The 19,438-nt window shown below is 43.7% G+C and overlaps 1 protein-coding gene across 4 annotated transcripts in view; it reads right to left on the bottom strand.

Moving 5' to 3' along the window:
- XDH (xanthine dehydrogenase) overlaps positions 1-19,438 on the bottom strand; it is a 76,929-nt gene that overhangs the window by 43,733 nt on the left and 13,758 nt on the right. For all 4 annotated transcript variants that reach the window (XR_012422511.1, XR_012422512.1, XM_005576183.5 and 1 more), the window contains exons 5-12: positions 17,134-17,260; positions 16,233-16,294; positions 6,454-6,522; positions 5,993-6,079; positions 4,462-4,603; positions 3,508-3,600; positions 2,746-2,897; positions 1,399-1,492 (exon numbers count right to left, since the gene is read on the bottom strand). Coding sequence is in view for 2 of the 4 variants with exons in the window: in XM_005576183.5 (XP_005576240.3) it covers positions 1,399-1,492; positions 2,746-2,897; positions 3,508-3,600; positions 4,462-4,603; positions 5,993-6,079; positions 6,454-6,522; positions 16,233-16,294; positions 17,134-17,260 (826 nt within the window). In the remaining 2 variants the exon portion in view is untranslated. The remainder of the gene's footprint in view (positions 1-1,398; positions 1,493-2,745; positions 2,898-3,507; positions 3,601-4,461; positions 4,604-5,992; positions 6,080-6,453; positions 6,523-16,232; positions 16,295-17,133; positions 17,261-19,438) is intronic.

The following is a 19,438-nucleotide window of genomic DNA, read 5'->3' as shown; positions in this document are numbered from 1 at the left end:
TCTGTGTGGTGTAAATACTTCCAATAGCCAATTTCAGGCCACCAAAGTTGCATCACTGAATGTGAAACTGGGAAGAAGGCGGGAAAGAGCACAGCAACCCGGACTGCTCTCCTCTGTAGGGGTTGCTTACAAGGCTGACCCTTGGGAACTTGTACTTCAGAAGGGTTCCCAGTGCTCCATGATAGAGCAGCTCACTGTGCCTAAATTATCTGTACAAACAATAGTTTATGCTGAACCCCTGCTTTCCTTCTGGGAGTCTAGACTTTGGGCACATGCTAGTAGAGGCTGCCTATATGACAAGCTCCTGAGAAAACCCCAGGCGCTGAGCCTCTAACAAGCTTCCCTGGTAGGCAAGGCATCAATTGTGTTGTCACAACTTATTGCTGGAGGAATTAAGCATGCACTGTGTGACTCCACTGGGAGAAGTCTCTGGAAAATTGGGCCTAGTTCCTCCAGACTTTGCTCCCATGTATCTTTTCCCTTTGCTGATTTTGCATCCTCCTGCTATAATAAGTCATAGCCCGGAATATGACGGCATGCTGAATCCTCTCAGCGAATATCAGAGCTGGGGTGGTTTCGGGGACCCTCTGACAAGGCAGAGATTCACAGGAGCACATAATTGTACGGCATGTCCACCGTACAGACAGACAGAGGCAAATAACTCCAAGAGCACTGATAACAGCAAAATGAAGTAATTAGGAAGCGATGAATTTTGAGTATTTATTCCTTTTGTTTTGAATATAATTTATTTCATTGTAATTTTATACAACTTTATTTTTATTTTTATTTTTGGAGACAGGGTCTCACTCTGTCACCCAGGCTGGAGTGCCGTGGCGAGATCTTGGCTCACTGCAACCTCCACTTCCCAGGTTCAAGTGATTTTCCTGAGAGCCTCTCAAGTAGCTGGGACTAAAGGCGCACACCACCACACCTGGCTAATTTTAGTGTTTTTAGTAGACATGGGGTTTCACCATGTTGGCCAGGCTGGTCTTGAACTCCTGACCTCAAGTAATCCTCTCACCTCGGCCTCTCAAAGTGCTGGGATTGCAGGCATAAGCCATCGCAACCTGGCCTGATTTTTATTAATAACTTTCACAGATGGCTCACAGAATTCCTGAAGATCCAACAGCAGGCTGTGGTGAGCCAGCGCATCCCAGCCCCAGTACCCCAGTAGGTAAGGCATCCAGATAGCAGTACCTGCTGTGAATTCTCTACAAAGAAAAGGTCCAGCTTTCCTGTCCCCCAAACCGGGTACATTTTCCTTGCTTCCCTGGATCCAGACCTTAGGGAAAGCTGGGTCACTGAACTTTGAACTCTGTTCCTCCAGAAAATGACCTATCTGGTGAGACTTTTCTCCCCCAAGTCCTTCTTCCTGGACCTCTGCTTCAGGCAGCTCACCTCTGGACACAAGTGTCAGCTTGGCCCCACTGGCCATGAACACAGGGTTGAGGTCGGAGATGGGGCTGGCAGTGATGATGTTCCCTCCAATGGACTAAAACAAGCAGAGAGCATGCAGTGAGAGCCCACCCCAGGAAACCCCTGCTCACGCAGCAGGCTTCCGAACCCAGGGCAACCAGGTGACCCCTGCTGCAGGCAGACCCCTGAGGACCTGTGTCCACTGTAGTCACAATAACAGCACAGTGAGAACTTAGGCATTCTGAAAAATGCGCAAAATTTGAAATCAGAACACTTGAGATTGGATCCCAACTCTAAAATTTTAGCAGGGAAGCCCCTTTAAGTGTGTTTGTTTGTTTGATTGATGATTTCACCCAACCTTTTCCCGAAAGGATTGAGGTGATTTATCACAGAGGCCATATAGAGTTAATAAAGTAGAAGATAAAGATCAAGGAAAGAGAGGAGGAAGACTTAAGGTTGAACAATTTGCCCTACTTGGATCTGAACTTCCTGGTAACTTGGCAAAAAAAAATGTAAGAAGAATCAGATACAGGGTTCTCATTATTCAAAAACAGGAAGAAAATCAGTTGCACAATGACAACAAAATTCTTCCTGGAAGTAGATTTTAGCAGAACTAGGGAACTCGGTAGCGTTTCTGCGTTTATATCTCCTAATCTATCCTCAGAAGTGACAGGTACTTGGGGTGGGGGCTGGGAGGAACAGGTGTAGGCTGTTTTGTTTTAATTTTAAAAAAAATTAAAAACGGCAGGGATAGCTTTTCTTCCAACACCATAAGCTGTTGTGAAGAGCTTCCATTGGCATAGGGTGTTTGAATGCCACCATTTGCAAACTGGGAATGTGGGGACTCGTCTGAAGGCTGACTGAATAATCAACAGGTGGATTCCTCCCTCTGTCGGAGGGCTCTGTCTCTGGTTCTCCCCATAGCTCGGAAAGGAAATTCCCCTCCCAATTCTGGCTTCTCCCTAGCATATCTCTTATTCACCTACTGTTTGGCTCAGCCAAGCTCAGGAAAGGGGAGGGAGGCAGGAAGCCTCATCTCTGCAACCACAGCATGAAGCCCATGAGTCGTGGAGTGCGTTTCCCAGGGTGCCCCACAGACCACCTTCATCAGAAGCACCTGAAGAGCTGGGCTATCTCCCAGACTCACGTATCAGAATCTCTGAGGTTGGGGCCCAGGAATCTGCACTTTAACAAGCACTGCTCCTCCCAGGCAACTCTAAGCACTAAAGTTTGAGGCCCACTGCACTGACGCAAGTGAGAGTCTGGCCGCCCTGCTTTCAGATGAAAGCTCCATCCTACGGGCCTCGCTTGCTCCTGACAGCGACTCACCGCCACAGACTTGACCTGCTTCCCAGCAAACCAGCGCAGCTGCTCCAGGACCCCTCTGAACACCTCCGTCTTTTGGGCAGGAAGCTTAGCAACGGCATCAACCAGGGTCTTTTCCACAATGCTCAGGGGGCAAGCAGCTCCGAAGGAGATACCTGGGAACACATATTCGGAATCCCAGCAATTCTTCCCACAGTTCAGAAGAGGCTTTCATGCACAGCTCCTCTGAAGCTTTCCAGCAACCCGAGCAAGGCTGAATCAGGACTCACAGCTTTACATGGATGAGGAAATTAGGGCCCAGAGCGGTTGAGTGACTTAACCAATGCTACACAGCTAATAAAAGAGCCAGTACTCAAGCTTAGGCCTCTTGATCCTACAACCGATGCTCTTTCCTCTAAACCAGTAGTTCTCAACTCATTAAAATCAGAATCTCTGAAGGTGAAGTCCTAGCATGCTTTTCAAAAGCACTCAAGCACAACCCCCACCTCCCTACCCCCGGATGACTGATTCTAATGTGTAGCCAGAATTGAGAAAATGATGGAAGATCCCACAGCCTCTTGCCCATTGGCACCCTACCATGGATGTTTGGTGGAGAAAAGGCAGTGAATGGGGTCTCTCCCGCTTTTCCCCGTGCAAGACGAGCCCCAGGAGAAGCAGGGGGCAGCCAGAGCCAATGGGGAGGCCACCCTGACACCTGTCACCCATTGTGTAACCTATCCCCAGCCTCATAGCCCCTCCATGAGCTTGGAGTGAACCTCCCCTTACCCTCGGGTCCATGTTCTACTGAATTCAGCTCAGGGATCCAAGCTGGGCAGACGATCATAGGAAACAGCATATTCTTGAACTTCATCTCAATGCCTAGAGAGAAACGAGAAGCTGAAGTTGTAGGCCCATTGTTGTATCACCAGGGCAGGACTTAGCAGCTTTTCCTACCATTACACACAGGATATATGACATATTCACAATCATAATATGCTCCCTGGTGACTGTAGGTGTCTGGGAATAGGAAACTCAGTAAACCAGGGGTGGGATTAGATGTAGTCTTTGGACTGTCCGCCCAAAACTAGGTCTTTCTTTCCCTCTCAAAAAACCTATCTGAATTCAAATGAAATGAGTTTCAATTCACTCGTGTGTGTGTGTGTGTGTGTGTGTGTGTGTGTGTGTGTGTGTGGACAACATTAGGAAACACAGGAAATTAAGGTATGTCAGGAACCCTTCCAAGCACTTTCCCTATTTTAACTTATTTAATCCTTACAACAACCCTACGAGGTACCATGATTTTTCTGTTTATAGATGAAGAAGCTGAGGCACAGAAAGGTTAAGTTTCTTGCCCAAATCACACAGCTAAGAATAACCAAATTTCAGTACTGGAATGGTTATTCATGTTGGGGTATAATCGTAATAAAAACATGAAAGTTTAACATTAAAACAAAAAGGAAAATGAGAAGGAAAACTTCAAATCTGTCCTCCAGGTCCCAGCAACTTTTCTGAGGTCACACATCCAGCAAGGGGCTGAGCCAGGCCTGTGGGATTCCACAGCCAGGGGCCTTTGCAGGAACTGGAGTGTACAGGGCTTTCTGGTGGGCTCTAGGTAGTCAGTGGGGCAGAGGGGTAGGGTGCAGAGGCAAGTAAGGTCAGGGGGAGGTGAGGATGGGCAAGAAGACCTAGAAACACCCCCAAGCCCCCTGGCAGCCCCAGGGCAGCCTCCCCGGCCCTTACCAATCTCCGTGTTCCCCACCACCAGCTTGGCATCAGGGTACTGAGCCTTGAGGTCCAGCAGCTCCTTGAGGGTTGAGGCCTGTATCCACGTCACACGCTCCCCTTCAAATCGCAGCTGCTTCCGAGGAGTGTCTTTCAACCTCTGGGAAATGCAGTTTTCTTACTACACTGTCTCCCTCTTCCTACCATCATTCCTCTTATAAATTGCTTTAAGTCCACAATGGGATGTTTTACTGACATTCAGAATGAAAATATCTATCAGGAAGAAGCAAGGGGAAGTAATATGTTCAAAGGCAGGAACTCCACTGGGACTATTAAATATATGCTTAGTCTTTACAAGACCTCTATGAAGGAGGCAGTATGAGCCTCATTTTCACCAGTGAAAGAAGATCCTGAGGGTCAAGGAGGTTATGGGACCTGCTGAAGGTCACCTGCCATGAGGGGTCCCCAACAGATCTGGCTGAAAGCCCAGATTCCTTGCAGTTCCCCTTACTGTCTCCAGGGGGCACCATGGACAAGGCATGAAGAAGGAAGGAAGGAAGGAAGGAAGGAAGGAAGGAAGGAAGGAAGGAAGGAAGGAAGGAAGGAAGGAAGGAAGGAAGGAAGGAAGGAAGGAAGGAAGGGAGGGAGGGAGGGAGGGAGGGAGGGAGGGAGGGAGGGAGGGAGGGAGGGTTTGTTATAGGGAAGGAAGGAAGGAAGGGTTTGTTATAGGGAAGGAAGGAAAGAAGGAAGGAAGGAAGGAAGGAAGGAGGAAGGAAGGAAGGGTTTATTATAAGGGGATGCCTAGGAAGGCTGGCTTTAGTGCTTGCAGGATGACACTGGGCTGAGAATGAAGCCCTCAAATAAAACTGCCGGTATTTTCAAAGTTTCACAGTCCAGAGAAAGATCTGCTGGTGGCCTACTGCAAAGCCATTCTCTCTGGCCTGCTGAAGCTACAAGGCAGTTTTCATGAGCTCAACACCCTGAGAAGCACACACTTCAAAAACTCCGAGTGGCTTGATTCTTCTGTTGCCATAAATATTAGAGTGACGGTGATAAAGTGGGTGTGAGGGGGTTTCCTTAAGACAGAACTGTGAGCTGCAGATCATGTCCTTTGAAGAGAGCTCTCTTTTTTGTTGTTTTGTTTTGTTTCTTCTTAAATAAATGGATTGCTTATAGAGGGAATAGGTTTATTGGGGTGCTTATGTATTAGATATAGGCAGGAGATCAACAAATGGTTATAGTGCACCTGCTATGCTACACAGTGTGCCCAGAGAGCCAGTCCCTATCCTCATGGGGCTTGTCATTTAGCAAAGAACACAGACATCGAATTAGTAACTGTAAGTGTGACACACATGAAGAGAAGTGCAGGGACTGTGGGCACACATAGCAGAGACTCAACCTAGGGGGTGTCAGAAAGTGGAAGGGAAATTTAAGCTGAAACCTAAAGGACAAGAAAGACACAAAGTTCCCAGTGGGTATGAAAATAAAGCAGGTCTCCAGGGACTCACAGTACAGACTCGGCTGGGCCTGTCCCTGAGGCATCACCTACCAGCAACTCTGGGGGAAAAATGGGCTCCTGGGTGGGATCCAGGGGCATGAACTCCTCTGGCTTGAATAAAGATGGTGAGAGACTGACCTACGGGGAAAGAGAACAGTAGATGGGCAGTATCCCCTCCTTTCAAACACCCAAGAGGACCAATTCAGCCTTTCCTTCCAGCCAGCTCATTCCCAGCCCCCTGCAGGGTGCAAGAGGAGCAGGTAATCCCTGGGAGGCAGGAATGAGAGGGTCTCAGTTAGAGGAGGTGGGGCTAATGTGCACCATCACCATCGCCATCTACGAGGGCAGACTACGTAGTAGTCTACGTAGACTTGTCTACGGTGAGTCTGCCATCGCTGACTCACCGTAGGTTCCTTTTCCAGCCCCCACTCCCAGGGACATGGAGCTTGTGCACCGACTCCTCTAAGTCTCAGATTACCCCCAGGCTTCCAGGGGGAGAAGAACTCACTTACCGAGTGGTCTTTCTTCTGGCTCATGCAGCAGTTTGGATTGTTCCCATCTCCTTCACAGCATCCACCACCCTAGAGAGATGATGAACATCTATCTGCACAAGGGTATTTACAAAGAGTATTCACAGAAGCTAAGGAACCTAGATTATTAATATCCAAAACACTCCAGCTCTGATGCCTGTCCCAGCATGAATAGCAGGGGCATCCTACCTGCCTGTCGTGCGGAGTGGAGGCCTCAGCTACATTCCCTCTTGCTTGGCTAACGTAGATTAAACAAATAGGAGCAACAAGGTCACTGAATTTCAGGAAATTTTATCCATAAAAACTAGGTCCTACTTTATCAAAACCTATCCCTTATGCCCATTTCTCTTCTTCAGTGCTGCTTCCTCAGGAAGTGTCTATGAGGGATATTCCCATTGGCTCTCTCAAGACTCAAGAGGCTCAACTTCCAGACCAGTGAGGTTCCATGGGGCGTGGCTGGTGTCTCCCAGGCTGGACTCTCTGCGGGACCCTGCCAAGGATGTCCAAGATGGGTGCTGGGCCCAGCACTGTGTCCAGCCAGTGTGCCCAATGGCCTCCCTACTGCTTATTAGGCACTTCTTCCCAGAAAGGTAAACACTCTTCATTGCTCGCTGTGGGTCTGTTCTGGAGGAAGTATGCAGGTCAGACCACCCAGCATCTCTGGGGAAAGACTTGTTCAGGATCTCTTGGGATACCAGTGGCAGAGCACACACAGAGTCTAGAATCACTACCTCCCAGCACTGAGGCATTGCAGGGTGGTGGAGGGGCGTGCTCAGCTGACCGATCTGCAGCTCAGGGCTTCAGAAGACAGAGTCCTGGAGTTGTGCTGAGATGAAAAAGTAGGGAAAACTCATAGGCTCTGCCCCAGGCACTGGGGTAGTCAATTCCTGAAAAAGCAGGCCGGGAGCAGTCCTTCTGCATGTCAGCCACAGGAGACACCATACCGTGTTGGCGTTTCCCAGAGGCCGTTTCACAACTCAATGGCTTCCCCAAGAAAGCGCTCACGGGACGCTGGAGGTGTGACCTTGGAGGAGTTGTAAGCAGGCAGGCGGTGGCATCAGGAGAGAAACGCCCCACTCACCCCACCACCTGCACATGCTGCTCCGTGTACAGACTCTTCCTGCATTCCCAGCTCCGGCACTGGACGCCAGACCTGCTCTGTCCATTCTGAGCCTCCCCCCAGCCAGCCACCTTGTACTTCCCCTCTTTATTTAGACAGAAAGAAAGGAAGAAAGAGAGGTTTCTTAGTGCCTCTTCTCATGTTTCTTCTTGGAGGAGTGAGGCATGGAAATGCCCCGCCCTGCCTGAAGTGAAAGTCCTGAACCCCACTCACCTGGCCCTCCTGAGGAAGGCCGTATTTCACAGAAGCGCCTTTTCCAGACAAAGTGCCGGCGCATTATTACTTAGGTCTATTTTCTTGATAATTCATTGGTGTGTTAATGACATAAATTACTGTGATGTGCAGTGATGCGTCACTGCCCTCCAGGTCTATTGAGGTTGGATAAGACTACATTTTCTCATCCCCACCCTCTTGAGATTCCTAGTTTACTAAATAGGCTAAGACTTCTGCTCTGGTGCCTTTAAAAAAAAAAAAAAAAAAAAAAAAAAAAAAAAAAAGCTTTATTTTTTAAGAGTGGTTTAAGGTTCACAGAAAAAACTGAGTGGAACATATAGAGAATTCCCAAATATCCCCTATCCCAACATATATGCACAACCTGCCTCACTTCAGCATCCTCAAAAATGGTACATTTGTTACAATTGATGGACCCACATTGACCCATCATTATCACCCAAAGCCCATAATTTATATGAAGGTTCACTCTTGGCGTTGTACATTCCATTGGTTTTGACAAATGCGTGATTACATGTGTCCACCCTTATGATATCTTACAGAATAGAGTTGTACTGCCCTAAAAAACCTCTGTGCCCTGACTATTCATCCATCTCTTTCCCCTAATCTCTGGCAACCACTAGTCTTTTTACTGCCTCCATAGTTTTGTCTTTTCTAGAATTTCATAGAATTGATATCATACGATGTGTAGCTTTTTAAGATTGACTTCTTTCACTTAGTAGTAGCAGTTAAGGTTTGTCTATGTCTTTTCGTAGCTTGATAGCTCCTTTCATTTTGGTACTGAATTAACATTCCATTGTTTGGACGTTCTACAGTTTATTCACCTACTGAAGGACATCTTGGTTGCATCTAAGTTTTGGCAATTATGAGTAAGGTTGTTGTAAGCGTTCCTGTGCAGGTTTTCATGTGGCAATAAGTTTTAAATTCATTTACGTCAATTCCAAGGTGTGTGATCACTGAGGTGCATGGTAAAACATGGTTAGTTTTGTAAGAAACTGCCAAATTGTCTTCCACAGTGGTTGTGCAATTTGCATGCTCACCAGCAATGAATGAGAGTTCATGTTGCCCCACATCCTCACCAGAATCTGATGTTGTCGGTGTTTTGGATTTGACTATTCTAATAGACGTGTGGTGGTATTTCACTGCTCTTTCAATTTGCAATTCCCTAATGACATGTGATGTTGAACTTACATGCTTACTGACCATCCATATATCTTCTTTGGTGAGTTAGCTGTGCAGGTCTTTTACCCATTTTTTAATTTAGTTGTTCATTTTCTTATTGCTGAGTTTTATCAGTTCTTTGTATATTTGGATAAGTACTTTACAAGATGTGTCTTTTGCAAATATTTTTCTCCCAGTGTATGGCTTGACTCCTCACTCTTCTGTTATTAAATTTTAATGAAGTCCCAGCTTATAATTATTTCTTTTATGGATCATGCCTTTGGTGTTGCATCTAAAAAGTCGTCATCATTCCAAGGTCATCTAGGGTTTCTCCTATGTTATCTTCTAGGAGTTTTATTGTTTTACATTTAGTTTTATGATTCATTTTGAGAAGGGTATAATGTCTGTGTCTAGATTCATTTTTTTTTTTTTTGTATGTGAATGTCCAGTTGTTGCAGCTCCGTTTGTTAAAAAGATCATCTTTGCTCCATTGTATTGCCTTTTCTTATTTGTGAAAGATCAATTGACTCTATTTATGTTAGTCTATTTTTGGGCTCTCTATTCTGTTCCATTGATCTCTTTGTCCGTTCTTTTGTCCATTCTTTTTGTAGTATGGACTGTGTCCATACTGCACTGTCTTGATTACTGCAGTTTTCTAATAAATCTTGAAATTGGATAGTGTCAGTCCTCTGACTTTGTTCTCTATTTTCCTTCAATATTGAGTTGGCTACTCTGGATCTTTTTCTTCTCCATATAAACCTTAGGATCAATTTGTTGATAGCCAAAAAATAATTTACTGGGATTTTGTTTGGGATTGCATTGAGTCTAAGTTGGGAACAACAGACATCTTGACTTGTTCAGTCTCCTTATTCATGAAAAAGAAATCTCTCTCCATTTATTTAGTTCTTTGATTTTGTTCATCAGAGTTTTGTAGTTTCTCTCACATAAATCTTGTACATACTTTTTAGATTCATACCTAAGTATTTCATTTGTTGGGGAGTACTAATGTAAAACATAAATGATAATGTGTTTTGAATTTCAAGTTCCACTTATTCATTGCTGTTATATAGGAAAGTGATTAACTTTTGTATTACCTCTGATTCTGTCTTCTGGAAGAGATTGTAGAGAATTGACATAATTTCTTTTTTAAATGTTTGATAGGATTTACCAGTGAATCTATCTGGGCCTGGTGCTTTCTGTGTTAAAGGTTATTAATTAAGATTCAATTTCTTCAATAGTTATAGGCCTATTCAGATTATCTACTTGTATGAGTTTTGGTAGCTTACGTCTTTCAAGGAATTGTTTTATTTCATCTAGGTTATCAAGTGTATGAGCATAGAGTTGTTCTTAATATTCCTTCATTATCCATTTAATGTACATGAGATCTATAGTAATATCTTTTTATTTTGATATTAGTAATTTGTATCTTCTCTTTTTTTTCTTAGTTAACTTAGTCAGAGACTTATTAATTTTATTGGTCTTTTTAAGGAACCAAATTTCAGTTATGTTGATTTTCTCTATTGATTGTCTGTTTTCAATGAAATTGATTTTTGCTCCAAATTTTATTTTTCTTCAGCTTACTTTGAATTTAATTAGTCTTTTTTTTTTCTAGTTTTCTAAAGTGGGAGCCCAGATTACTGATTTTATTTGTATTTTATTTTTATTACTTTATTTATTTATATATTTGAGATGGAATCTCGCTCTGTCACCCAGGCTGGAATGCAATGGCACAATCTTGGCTCGCTGCAACCTCTGCTTCCCGGGTTCAAGTGATTCTCCTGCCTCAGCCTCCTGAGTAGCTAGGATTACAGGTGCGTGCCAGCATGCCTGGCTAATTTTTGTATTTTTAGTAGAAACGGGGTTTCACCATGTTGGTCAGGCTGGTCTTGAACTCCTGACCTCGTGGTCTGCCCACCTCAGCCTCCCAAAGTGCTGGGATTACAGGAGTGAGCCACTGTGCCTGGTGGATTACTGATTTTTAATCTTCCTTTCTAATATATGCATTCAATATTATAAATTTCCTACTCAGCATTGTTTTCACTGCATCTTATAAATTTTGATAAGCTATATTTTCAATTTCATTTAATTCAAAATATTTTAAAATTTCTCTTGAGATTATCTTTTTGAACCTCTGTTCTTTTGAATTGTGTTGTTTAATCTTCAAGCATTTGGGGGTTTTCCAGCTATCTTTCTGTTATTGATGTCTAGTTAAATTTCATTTTGGTTTGAAAGCAGACATTGTATGATCTCTATTCATGCAAATTAAATTTATAAATGTGTGTTTCATAGCACAGAATGTGGTCCATCTAGGTGAATATTCCACATGAGCTTGAGAAAAATGTCTTCTCTGCTGTTTTTGGCTAAAGTAGTCTATAAATGTCATTATATCCAATTAATTGATGGTGCCGTTGAGTCCAACTATGTCCTTACTGATTTTTCGCCTGGTGCTGTCCATTTCTGATACAAGGGTGTTGAAGTCTTCACATATAATAATGGATTCATCTATTTGTCTGTGCAGTTCCATCACATTTTCCTCATGTATTTTGAAGCTCTGTTGTTAGGTGCATACACATTAAGGACTGTTATGTCTTCTTGAAGTATTGATTCCTTTATTATTTTTAGGGCCCCTCTTTTTCTCTGGTAACTATTCTTGATCTGAAGTTTGCTGTGTACAAAATTAATATGCTACTTCCACTTTCTTTTGATTAGTATATCATGGTCTACCTTTCTTCATCTACTTAGTTTTAATCTATGTGTGTATTTTTATTTAAACTAGGTTTCTTGTAGACAGCATATAGTTGGGTCTTGTTATTTTCATCTACTCTAACAATGTCTGTCTTTTAAATGGTATATTTAGATCACTGACATTAAAGGTAATCATTGATACAGTTGGATTAGTATCTACCATATTTGTTATTGTTTTCTATTTGTCATCCTTGTTCTTTGCTTCTAGTTTTGTCTTTCACACATTTTCTGACTTTTGTGGTTTTAACTGAGCATTGTAAATAATTTCATCTCCTTTCCTTTCATAAAATATCAATTATACTTCCTTTTTTCTTTTTTTTTCTGGTGGTTGCCCTAGAGTTTGCAGTATACATTTTTAACTAATCCAAGTCCACTTTTAAATAACACTATGCCACTTTACAGGTAGTGATAGTATCTTATAATAACAAAGTATTTCTAATTTTTCCCTCTTGTTTGTTTTATCATTGTTGTCATTCATTTTACTTATACACAAGCACATATATATATACATCTGCACACATAAACAAATGCATTGTTGCTATGATTATCTTGAACAAATTGCTATCTGTTAGACCAATTAAGATCAAGAAAAATAAAAATTTTTATTTTACCTTTACTTATTCATTCTCTGATGCTCTTCCTTTATGTAGATCTGAGTTTCTGGCCTACATCATTTTCCTTCTTTTTAAAGAACTTCTTTTAATATTTCTTACAAGACAGGTCTACTGGCAACAAATTCTCTCAAGTTTTGTTTGAGAAAATATTTCTCACTCGCTTTTGAAGGATACTTTTGGAGGTTACAGAATTTTAGGTGCTTTGGTTTTTTCTTTCAACACTTTAGGTATTTTACTCCATGCTTCTTGCTTGCGTGGTTTCTGGGAAAAGTCAGATATAATTTTATCTTGGCTCCTCTGTAGGTGAGGGGTGCTTTCCTCTGGCTTCTTTCAAGTCATTTTTCTTTACCTTTGATTTTTTGAAGTTCGAATATCACATGCCTTGGTGTAGTTTTTGTTTGGTTTTGGTTTTTTTGGTATTTATCCAAGTTTGTGTTCTCTGAATTTCCTGACTGTGGTTTAAAGTCTGACGTTAATTTTGGGAAATTCTCAGTCATTATTGTTTCAAATATTGCTGCTTTTCCTTTCTCTTTTTCTTCTTCTTCTGATATTCTCATTACCCATATGTTACACCTTTTGTAGTTATCACACAGTTCTTATTTGTTTCTGTTTTGTTTTCATTCACTCCCTTTTCTCTGTTTTTTGGTTTTGAAAGTTTGCATTGTTACATCCTCAAGATCAGAGATTCTTGTCTCAGCCATGTCCAGTCTACTAATGAGCCCACCGAAAGTGGTCTTCAATTTGGTATAAGTATTTTCAATCTCTAGCATTTCTTTTTAATTCTTAGAATATCCATTCTCTGCCTAGATTATTGATCTGTTCTAGTACGTTATCTATTTTCTTCCATTAAAGCTCTTAGCATACTAAGCATAGCTTTATAAAATTCCTCTTTTGTTAATTCCAACATTCCTGCCCTATTTGACTCTGGTTCTGCTACTTGTTCAGTCTCTTCAAATTGTGTTTGCCTTTGACTATGCCTTATAATTTTTGGTTGAAAGGTGGACATGATGTACTGGCTAAAAGGATCTGATGTAAATAGGCCTTTAGTTAATTTATTGGTAAGATATGAGGGCGAAGTATCGTATAGTCCTAGGATTAGTCTCAGTTTTTTGGTGAGCTTGTGCCCCTCGCCTGTGAACTTCACAAGTGCTTCTCAGGGTTTTTTTTTCTCCATTTGGTGGGAGAGGATGGCTGGAGGGGGCTGGGCTTGTGTATTTCCCTTCCCACGGGTGAAAGACTAGCGGGCGGGGGGTTGCATATTTCCCCTCCCCAAGGTAGGTTAGGCTCTAATATAACCTCCGAAGTTTAGGCTGTGGTAAAATAATTTCTCCTGAGGCCAGGCCTTTTTAAGAAGAACAGAATACTCTGGTATATTCCAAAATGGTTCATTTTTCCCACTCCCTACCAGAAACACAAGGAGATTTTTCTCCAGCATTTACTGTGAGGACCTGGTGGACCGCCTGGAGGTAAAACTCACAAAGATGTAGAGCACCCCCTCCATGACTACATCCCCCTGTAGTTTATATCCAGGTATAAACTCCAGCAGTTCATCAGTTAGTACTTACATCTTCCTATCCTGGCAAAGATTCCTGCAGAGGTTTTTGCTCCTGGGTTTCTGCTCTGATGTGCCATGTCTGCCTGTCTGTCTCTCCAATTTTTTAGACAATGAGTTGTCCTGTGACCTCATTCCTCTGATGGATCTAAAAACAATTGTTTTTTTTTTTTTTTTTTTTTTTGAGACAGAGTCTCGCTGTGTCGCCCAGGCTGGAGTGCAGTGGCCGGATCTCAGCTCACTGCAAGCTCCGCCTCTCGGGTTTACGCCATTCTCCTGCCTCAGCCTCCCGAGTAGCTGGGACTACAGGCGCCCACCACCTCGCCCGGCTAGTTTTTTTTTTTTTTTTTTTTGTATTTTTAGTAGAGACGGGGTTTCACCATATTAGCCAGGATGGTCTCGATCTCCTGACCTGGTGATCCGCCCGTCTCGGCCTCCCAAAGTGCTGGGATTACAGGCTTGAGCCACCGCGCCCGGCCTAAAAACAATTGTTGATTCTTCAGTTTGTTCAGCTTTTTTCTTCTTGTTTAGATGAAATAAAGACTCCTAAGCTGCTTACATGCCAGACCGGAAACTGGAAGTCTTGCTTGTACCTGTTTAATGGTTCCTCCATTTCTTTCCTTGTCGCCAGATAGGTGTGGTCACTTCTTGCTGTGAGCAGTGTGCCCACCTCTACCTGACCCTCCACACACTTTCTAGTGCGTGCTGTGGACAGGAAAACTAGATAACCAAGTTTGTTAGAGCTGTGTGTAAAATAAAAGTAAAAAGGCTCTGAAGAAACATCTTGGGGACCTCCGATGAGGAACATGCATTAGCTTCTGAGCACCTTTTGTGTGTCAGGCATTTTGGCTGCTCAGAGCTCTCAGTCTTGCTCTGCTCTATGCTGTAGGTAGCTGAATCGAGGGAGGTAAGTGCTGCATGGTGAATTCAGGAGCCATTTCAACTTCCAGGAGGGAAGGCAATTGATAATACTCAAAAATCCTTCTCTTTTGAAAAATTAAGAGGACTGGTTACATTTTATCACTTTGAGCAGGTTCTAATGAAGTAAATAGAGGCAAGATTAACAATCCCTGATTCTCAGGAAACACTGAGTAACTTGGGAAGATTATATAGCGGCTAATGGAAGAAATGTACCAGCATTATAATTTATAGTTCCCATTTATTGAATAACCGAAATGTGCTAGGCATTGTTCTAAAAGCTTTTCAAGAAGTACCTAGTTTTTATAAACACAGTAAGGTAGATATTCTAATGAAATCACCTAATGAAATCACCATTTTATTAGGTTGATGCAAAAAAATTACAGTTTTTTCCATACTTTTAATGGCAAAACCACAGTTACTTTTGCACCAACCTGATAGAAACAAGGAGACTTGCCCAAGGTCGGACATCAATTAAGTGCATCAAATTGAACCCAGGTCTGCAGAATCTGAATTTGTGCTTTTAGGCATTTTCATTTAATTCCACACTTGCTAATTCTTCATCAGCAGCAGCATTAATCAGAGTGTGGTGTTTTCCATCCTTATAAGGTCCTGTCTCCATGTCTACCCACCCCTTCTTGGATTATATGCACACAGCACTCTTTCATGACGTGCCAACCCTAAAGGTGAGTGGAAAGCATAGAGTCTGTAACTCCCCTGGACCCAGGATCAAATCGAAATGAGATGGTTTGATTTGGAGTCAGGATTAACTTGGCCCAATTGAGAAGTCAGATACAACCTGGGGGAAGATTAAGCCAAGAAAGGAGATGCCAGCTCTCTTGCCTTCCTTGCCAGATGGCAGGTGTGTGTATGTGTTTATATAATCAATGCCCACACACCCAGCTGTGACTTCTCACTCAGAGTTATATGAACACTGCAGGGGTTCACAAAACTGTCTGGAGATCAAATTACCAGTTTCATAAGCCCAACAGAGTGCCAGCCACAGAAAGCAGCCAGGAGAGCAAAGGAGGAGGGGTGCAAGTGCTAAGCAAGGCCAGGTTGTTATTAAATGCTACATTCAGCACCTGTGCCATGGGCTGAGCCTGCCAGTCTCCAAGGGAAAGCTGCCAGACCCAAAGGCACTAGAGGAAGCTAACTCTTAGGTGGTGAGCCTCTTCCAAAGCCGGTCTCCAGACCATCACTGGCAGAAATTCCCATGCTATTCATAAGAACCCTTCCCTGAATAAAAATAGCAGACTCTACTCCCCATGCCAGATGTCCCCAGAGGGAAGACTCACTAACTGGTCATCTTATCATCCTTGTTTGTAGACCAGAGGCCCTTGGTTTCCCTCCCAACAGTGATTTCTGAGCGTTGCTGTTTTAGGAGCAGAGACACTGATGTTCTGGGGTCCCCACTTACCCTGGCAAAGGTCCGGAAGCCCTGGAGGATGGGTCTGTAGCCTGTGCAGCGGCACAGATTTCCTGTGGGCCAAGGAGAAAACTGCAATGTTAGTGCAAGTCCCTGGGATGGGTGAGGAGTTTGTGACTTTGCTTGCAGCTAAGTTGGGTGCTCTCTTTACCAGGCTGCATATTGTTACCTCTGTCTAGAAGGCCTCTTGGCCTTCTCCTATCCTGACTTCAGAACATCTGTCATGACTTCAATAAGTCTTTCCTAGAATGGAAGCCTTCCTAGAATGCCCAGACTGAGTCAGGTGCCTCTCCTAAGTGCTCCCACAGTGGCTGATCATAGCTTCATCAGTTAGCCTATCAGACTACATTATAAAGTCTCTTCTTCAGAGTATGAACTTTTTGAGAGTAGAGGCTGTATCTTTTATCCCTGTGGCATAGGATGTGATTCAAAATAACTGAATAGATGATGGATAGAAATGGTGAATAGATGGGGAGGCTTCTCTATTTAATTCAGAGAAACAGACACATAGGTGGTCTTTGCCCTGCAGAATCCTGTTCTGGTGAAATCTGAGAGGGAAGGAAATCATATCACTAGCCCCTGTGGAGTTTTCCTGCACCAGCCACGCACTGCCAACCCCACTCCAATACTGGTGGAAGGCAGACAGACACCTCAGGAAGGTGAACCCAAAGGCAGGAGACCTCAGGAGGTCTCCACACCAACCAGGAGTTCTTCCAACTAAGAGAGGGTTGGCTTTCTAGCAGATCTTAGTCACTGCATTGTCGGGGGGTGGGGGGCCTGAGCCCTTCCTCCAAAGGGTAGTCCCTCATGTTCCTTGCCCTGGCACTTGCCCTCACCTCTTCAGGGCCTCGTTTGCCATTCCACCTCCTAGGCTGTGCCTGAAGGCCCGTACCTTGGAAGGCATTCTCAATCTCCTCCATGGTGGGCTCAGGCTGATTCCGGAGCAGTGTGTACATACTCATGACGATGCCGGGGGTGCAGAACCCGCACTGGGAGCCGTGGCTTTTGGCAATTCTCTCCTAAAAGGAACAGATGACATAGACACCTGGGATAGCAGAACCCTCCCTGGCTCCCCAAAGGACTTGACTGGAGCCAGCCCATGTTGAGAGACCGTGGGGGGTAGCAGTCACTGCACAAAGTCAAGCCCCAGTGCCACCATTTACCAACTGTGACCTTGGCCAGGTTCCAAGCCCTCTGAGTCACAGGTTCTTCATCTGTATCATGAGGACCATCCTTGTAGTTGCCTCTAGAGCTGTGATGAGGATTAACTGAGATAATTCATGTAAAACCCTTAACACTGTACCTGCATATAGCAGGCAGTCAGCCAATGTTAGCTATGACTAGGAAGGTCTTTTCCAAGAACAGTGACTATCATAACCAGAAGGCAGCTTCTGAACGGATTGGGTGTGGCATATGAGAGAAACAGTCAAAGGTGATGTCTAGATTTTTGTCTTAAGCAATTGGGTGGATGGCTTTGCCATTGATTTAGATGGGAGAAAACTGGGGAAGGAAACCATTAGGAGAAAAGTAGGGTTTTCTTAAGTTTGAGATTAGACATCCGTATTGAGATGTCAAGTAGGCAATTGGAAATGTAAGTCTAACTTCTGAGGAGAGGTCAAAGCTGAAGTTGTAAATGTAAGTGCCAATGGCATGTGGACAACATCAAACTCATGTAGGGAGAGTGTAGGGATGAGGAAGGGGAGGAGCCTAGGTCAGGGCTCAGGGCACTGCAGCAATTAGAGACTGAGCAGAAGAGGAGCTAGTGTGGAGAGAGAAGAAAAAGTCAGAACCACAGTGTCACAGAAACCAAGAGAAAACAAATAAATGGACAAGAAGTGGAATCTGGCTCTGTAGCCTATATGTAACCAAAATAAGTGCATTAGGAATAAGAACCTGTACCATTGGACAGGGAGGATTTTAGGTTGATTATACAGATATGACCTGATATGATTTGGCTGTGTCCCCACCCAAATCTCATCTTGAATTATAGCTCCCATAATTCCCACGTGTTGTGAGAGGGACCCTGTGGGAGATAACTGAATCATAGGGTGAGTCCCCCATCCTGTTCTCATGGTAGTGAATAAAATCTCGCGAGATCTGATGGGTTTCTGTTTTCACTTAGGTCTCATTTCTCTCATCTGCCACCACGTAAGATGTGCTTTTCACCTTCTGTCATGATTGTGAGGCTTCCCCAGCCACGTAGGACTGAGTCCATTAAACTTCTTTTTCTTTATACATTACCAAGTCTTGGTATGTCTTTATCAACAGTGTGTGAATGGACTAATACTTGACTCCTGTGTTTAAACTATTTATTCTTTCTTTCATCTATTTGTTTCAAAGAAAACAGCAAGTCTTAATTAACCCTCTCACATCTCCTTCAGGTTGGATAAGTTTAGTAATTTCCCCTCTTCCTGCCTAAGAAACAAATCTACAGATGGAAAGCAATATCACCGCGACCTGTCTGACCTCACATGACTGGCCCAAGATGCCATTCCAAGGAATAGAACCAGCCACTCTGCAGGAGGCTCCTACTCCGTCACCTGAATGACATGTCTCCTCAAATAATCAAGGGAGGATTAAGACCTGGGTCAAGCTCTGGTAACGTCTATTATAATCTCCCAAAGACCTCAAGTTTCCTCAAACAAAATGCTTTGGGGACAATGGCCGTTCCTTCCAACAGGGCTCTACTCCCCTTTCTTTCCACTTGGCCTAAGAGCATCCTGATTGTCTCCCCAAACCCCTCTCAGATTATCACTGCCCACTCGCCCCAGAAGTGTTTCAGATTTCAATGCATTTTCAGGTGGCCTGACACCATCAAGGAGAAAGCCTTGCTCAGGCACTAAATCTCTGTCATCTTATTTAGTACTTGCTAACCTCCATTCTAATGAAGGTGAAGGCCTAGCAGTTTACATTTGTACTATCTGTGGGTGGGAGGTAAGGGGTGTGGAATTACCATTGCAGGGAGTAGGTGGGCTTATAAACAGGGGGCACAGATAATCAAAATTCAAATCTGGGAAGGCTGGGAGTTTCCTAAACACACTCCAGAACAAAGTGAGGAAGCTTCCCTGCATCTCTTCCTCCAAATTCTGGTGCAGCTGGACTGGCCTAGCCACCAGATTCAGTTGACCTCTTGGGTCCCTTGAGATCATGCAATGTTATAACCAACCAGCTCACAGGAAGGAGATTCAGCCTTGGGC

The sequence above is a fragment of the Macaca fascicularis genome, chromosome 13 (genome assembly GCF_037993035.2).
Source record: "Macaca fascicularis isolate 582-1 chromosome 13, T2T-MFA8v1.1".
NCBI classification, from domain to species: Eukaryota; Metazoa; Chordata; class Mammalia; order Primates; family Cercopithecidae; genus Macaca; species Macaca fascicularis.
This window is presented reverse-complemented; position numbering and strand designations above follow the sequence as displayed.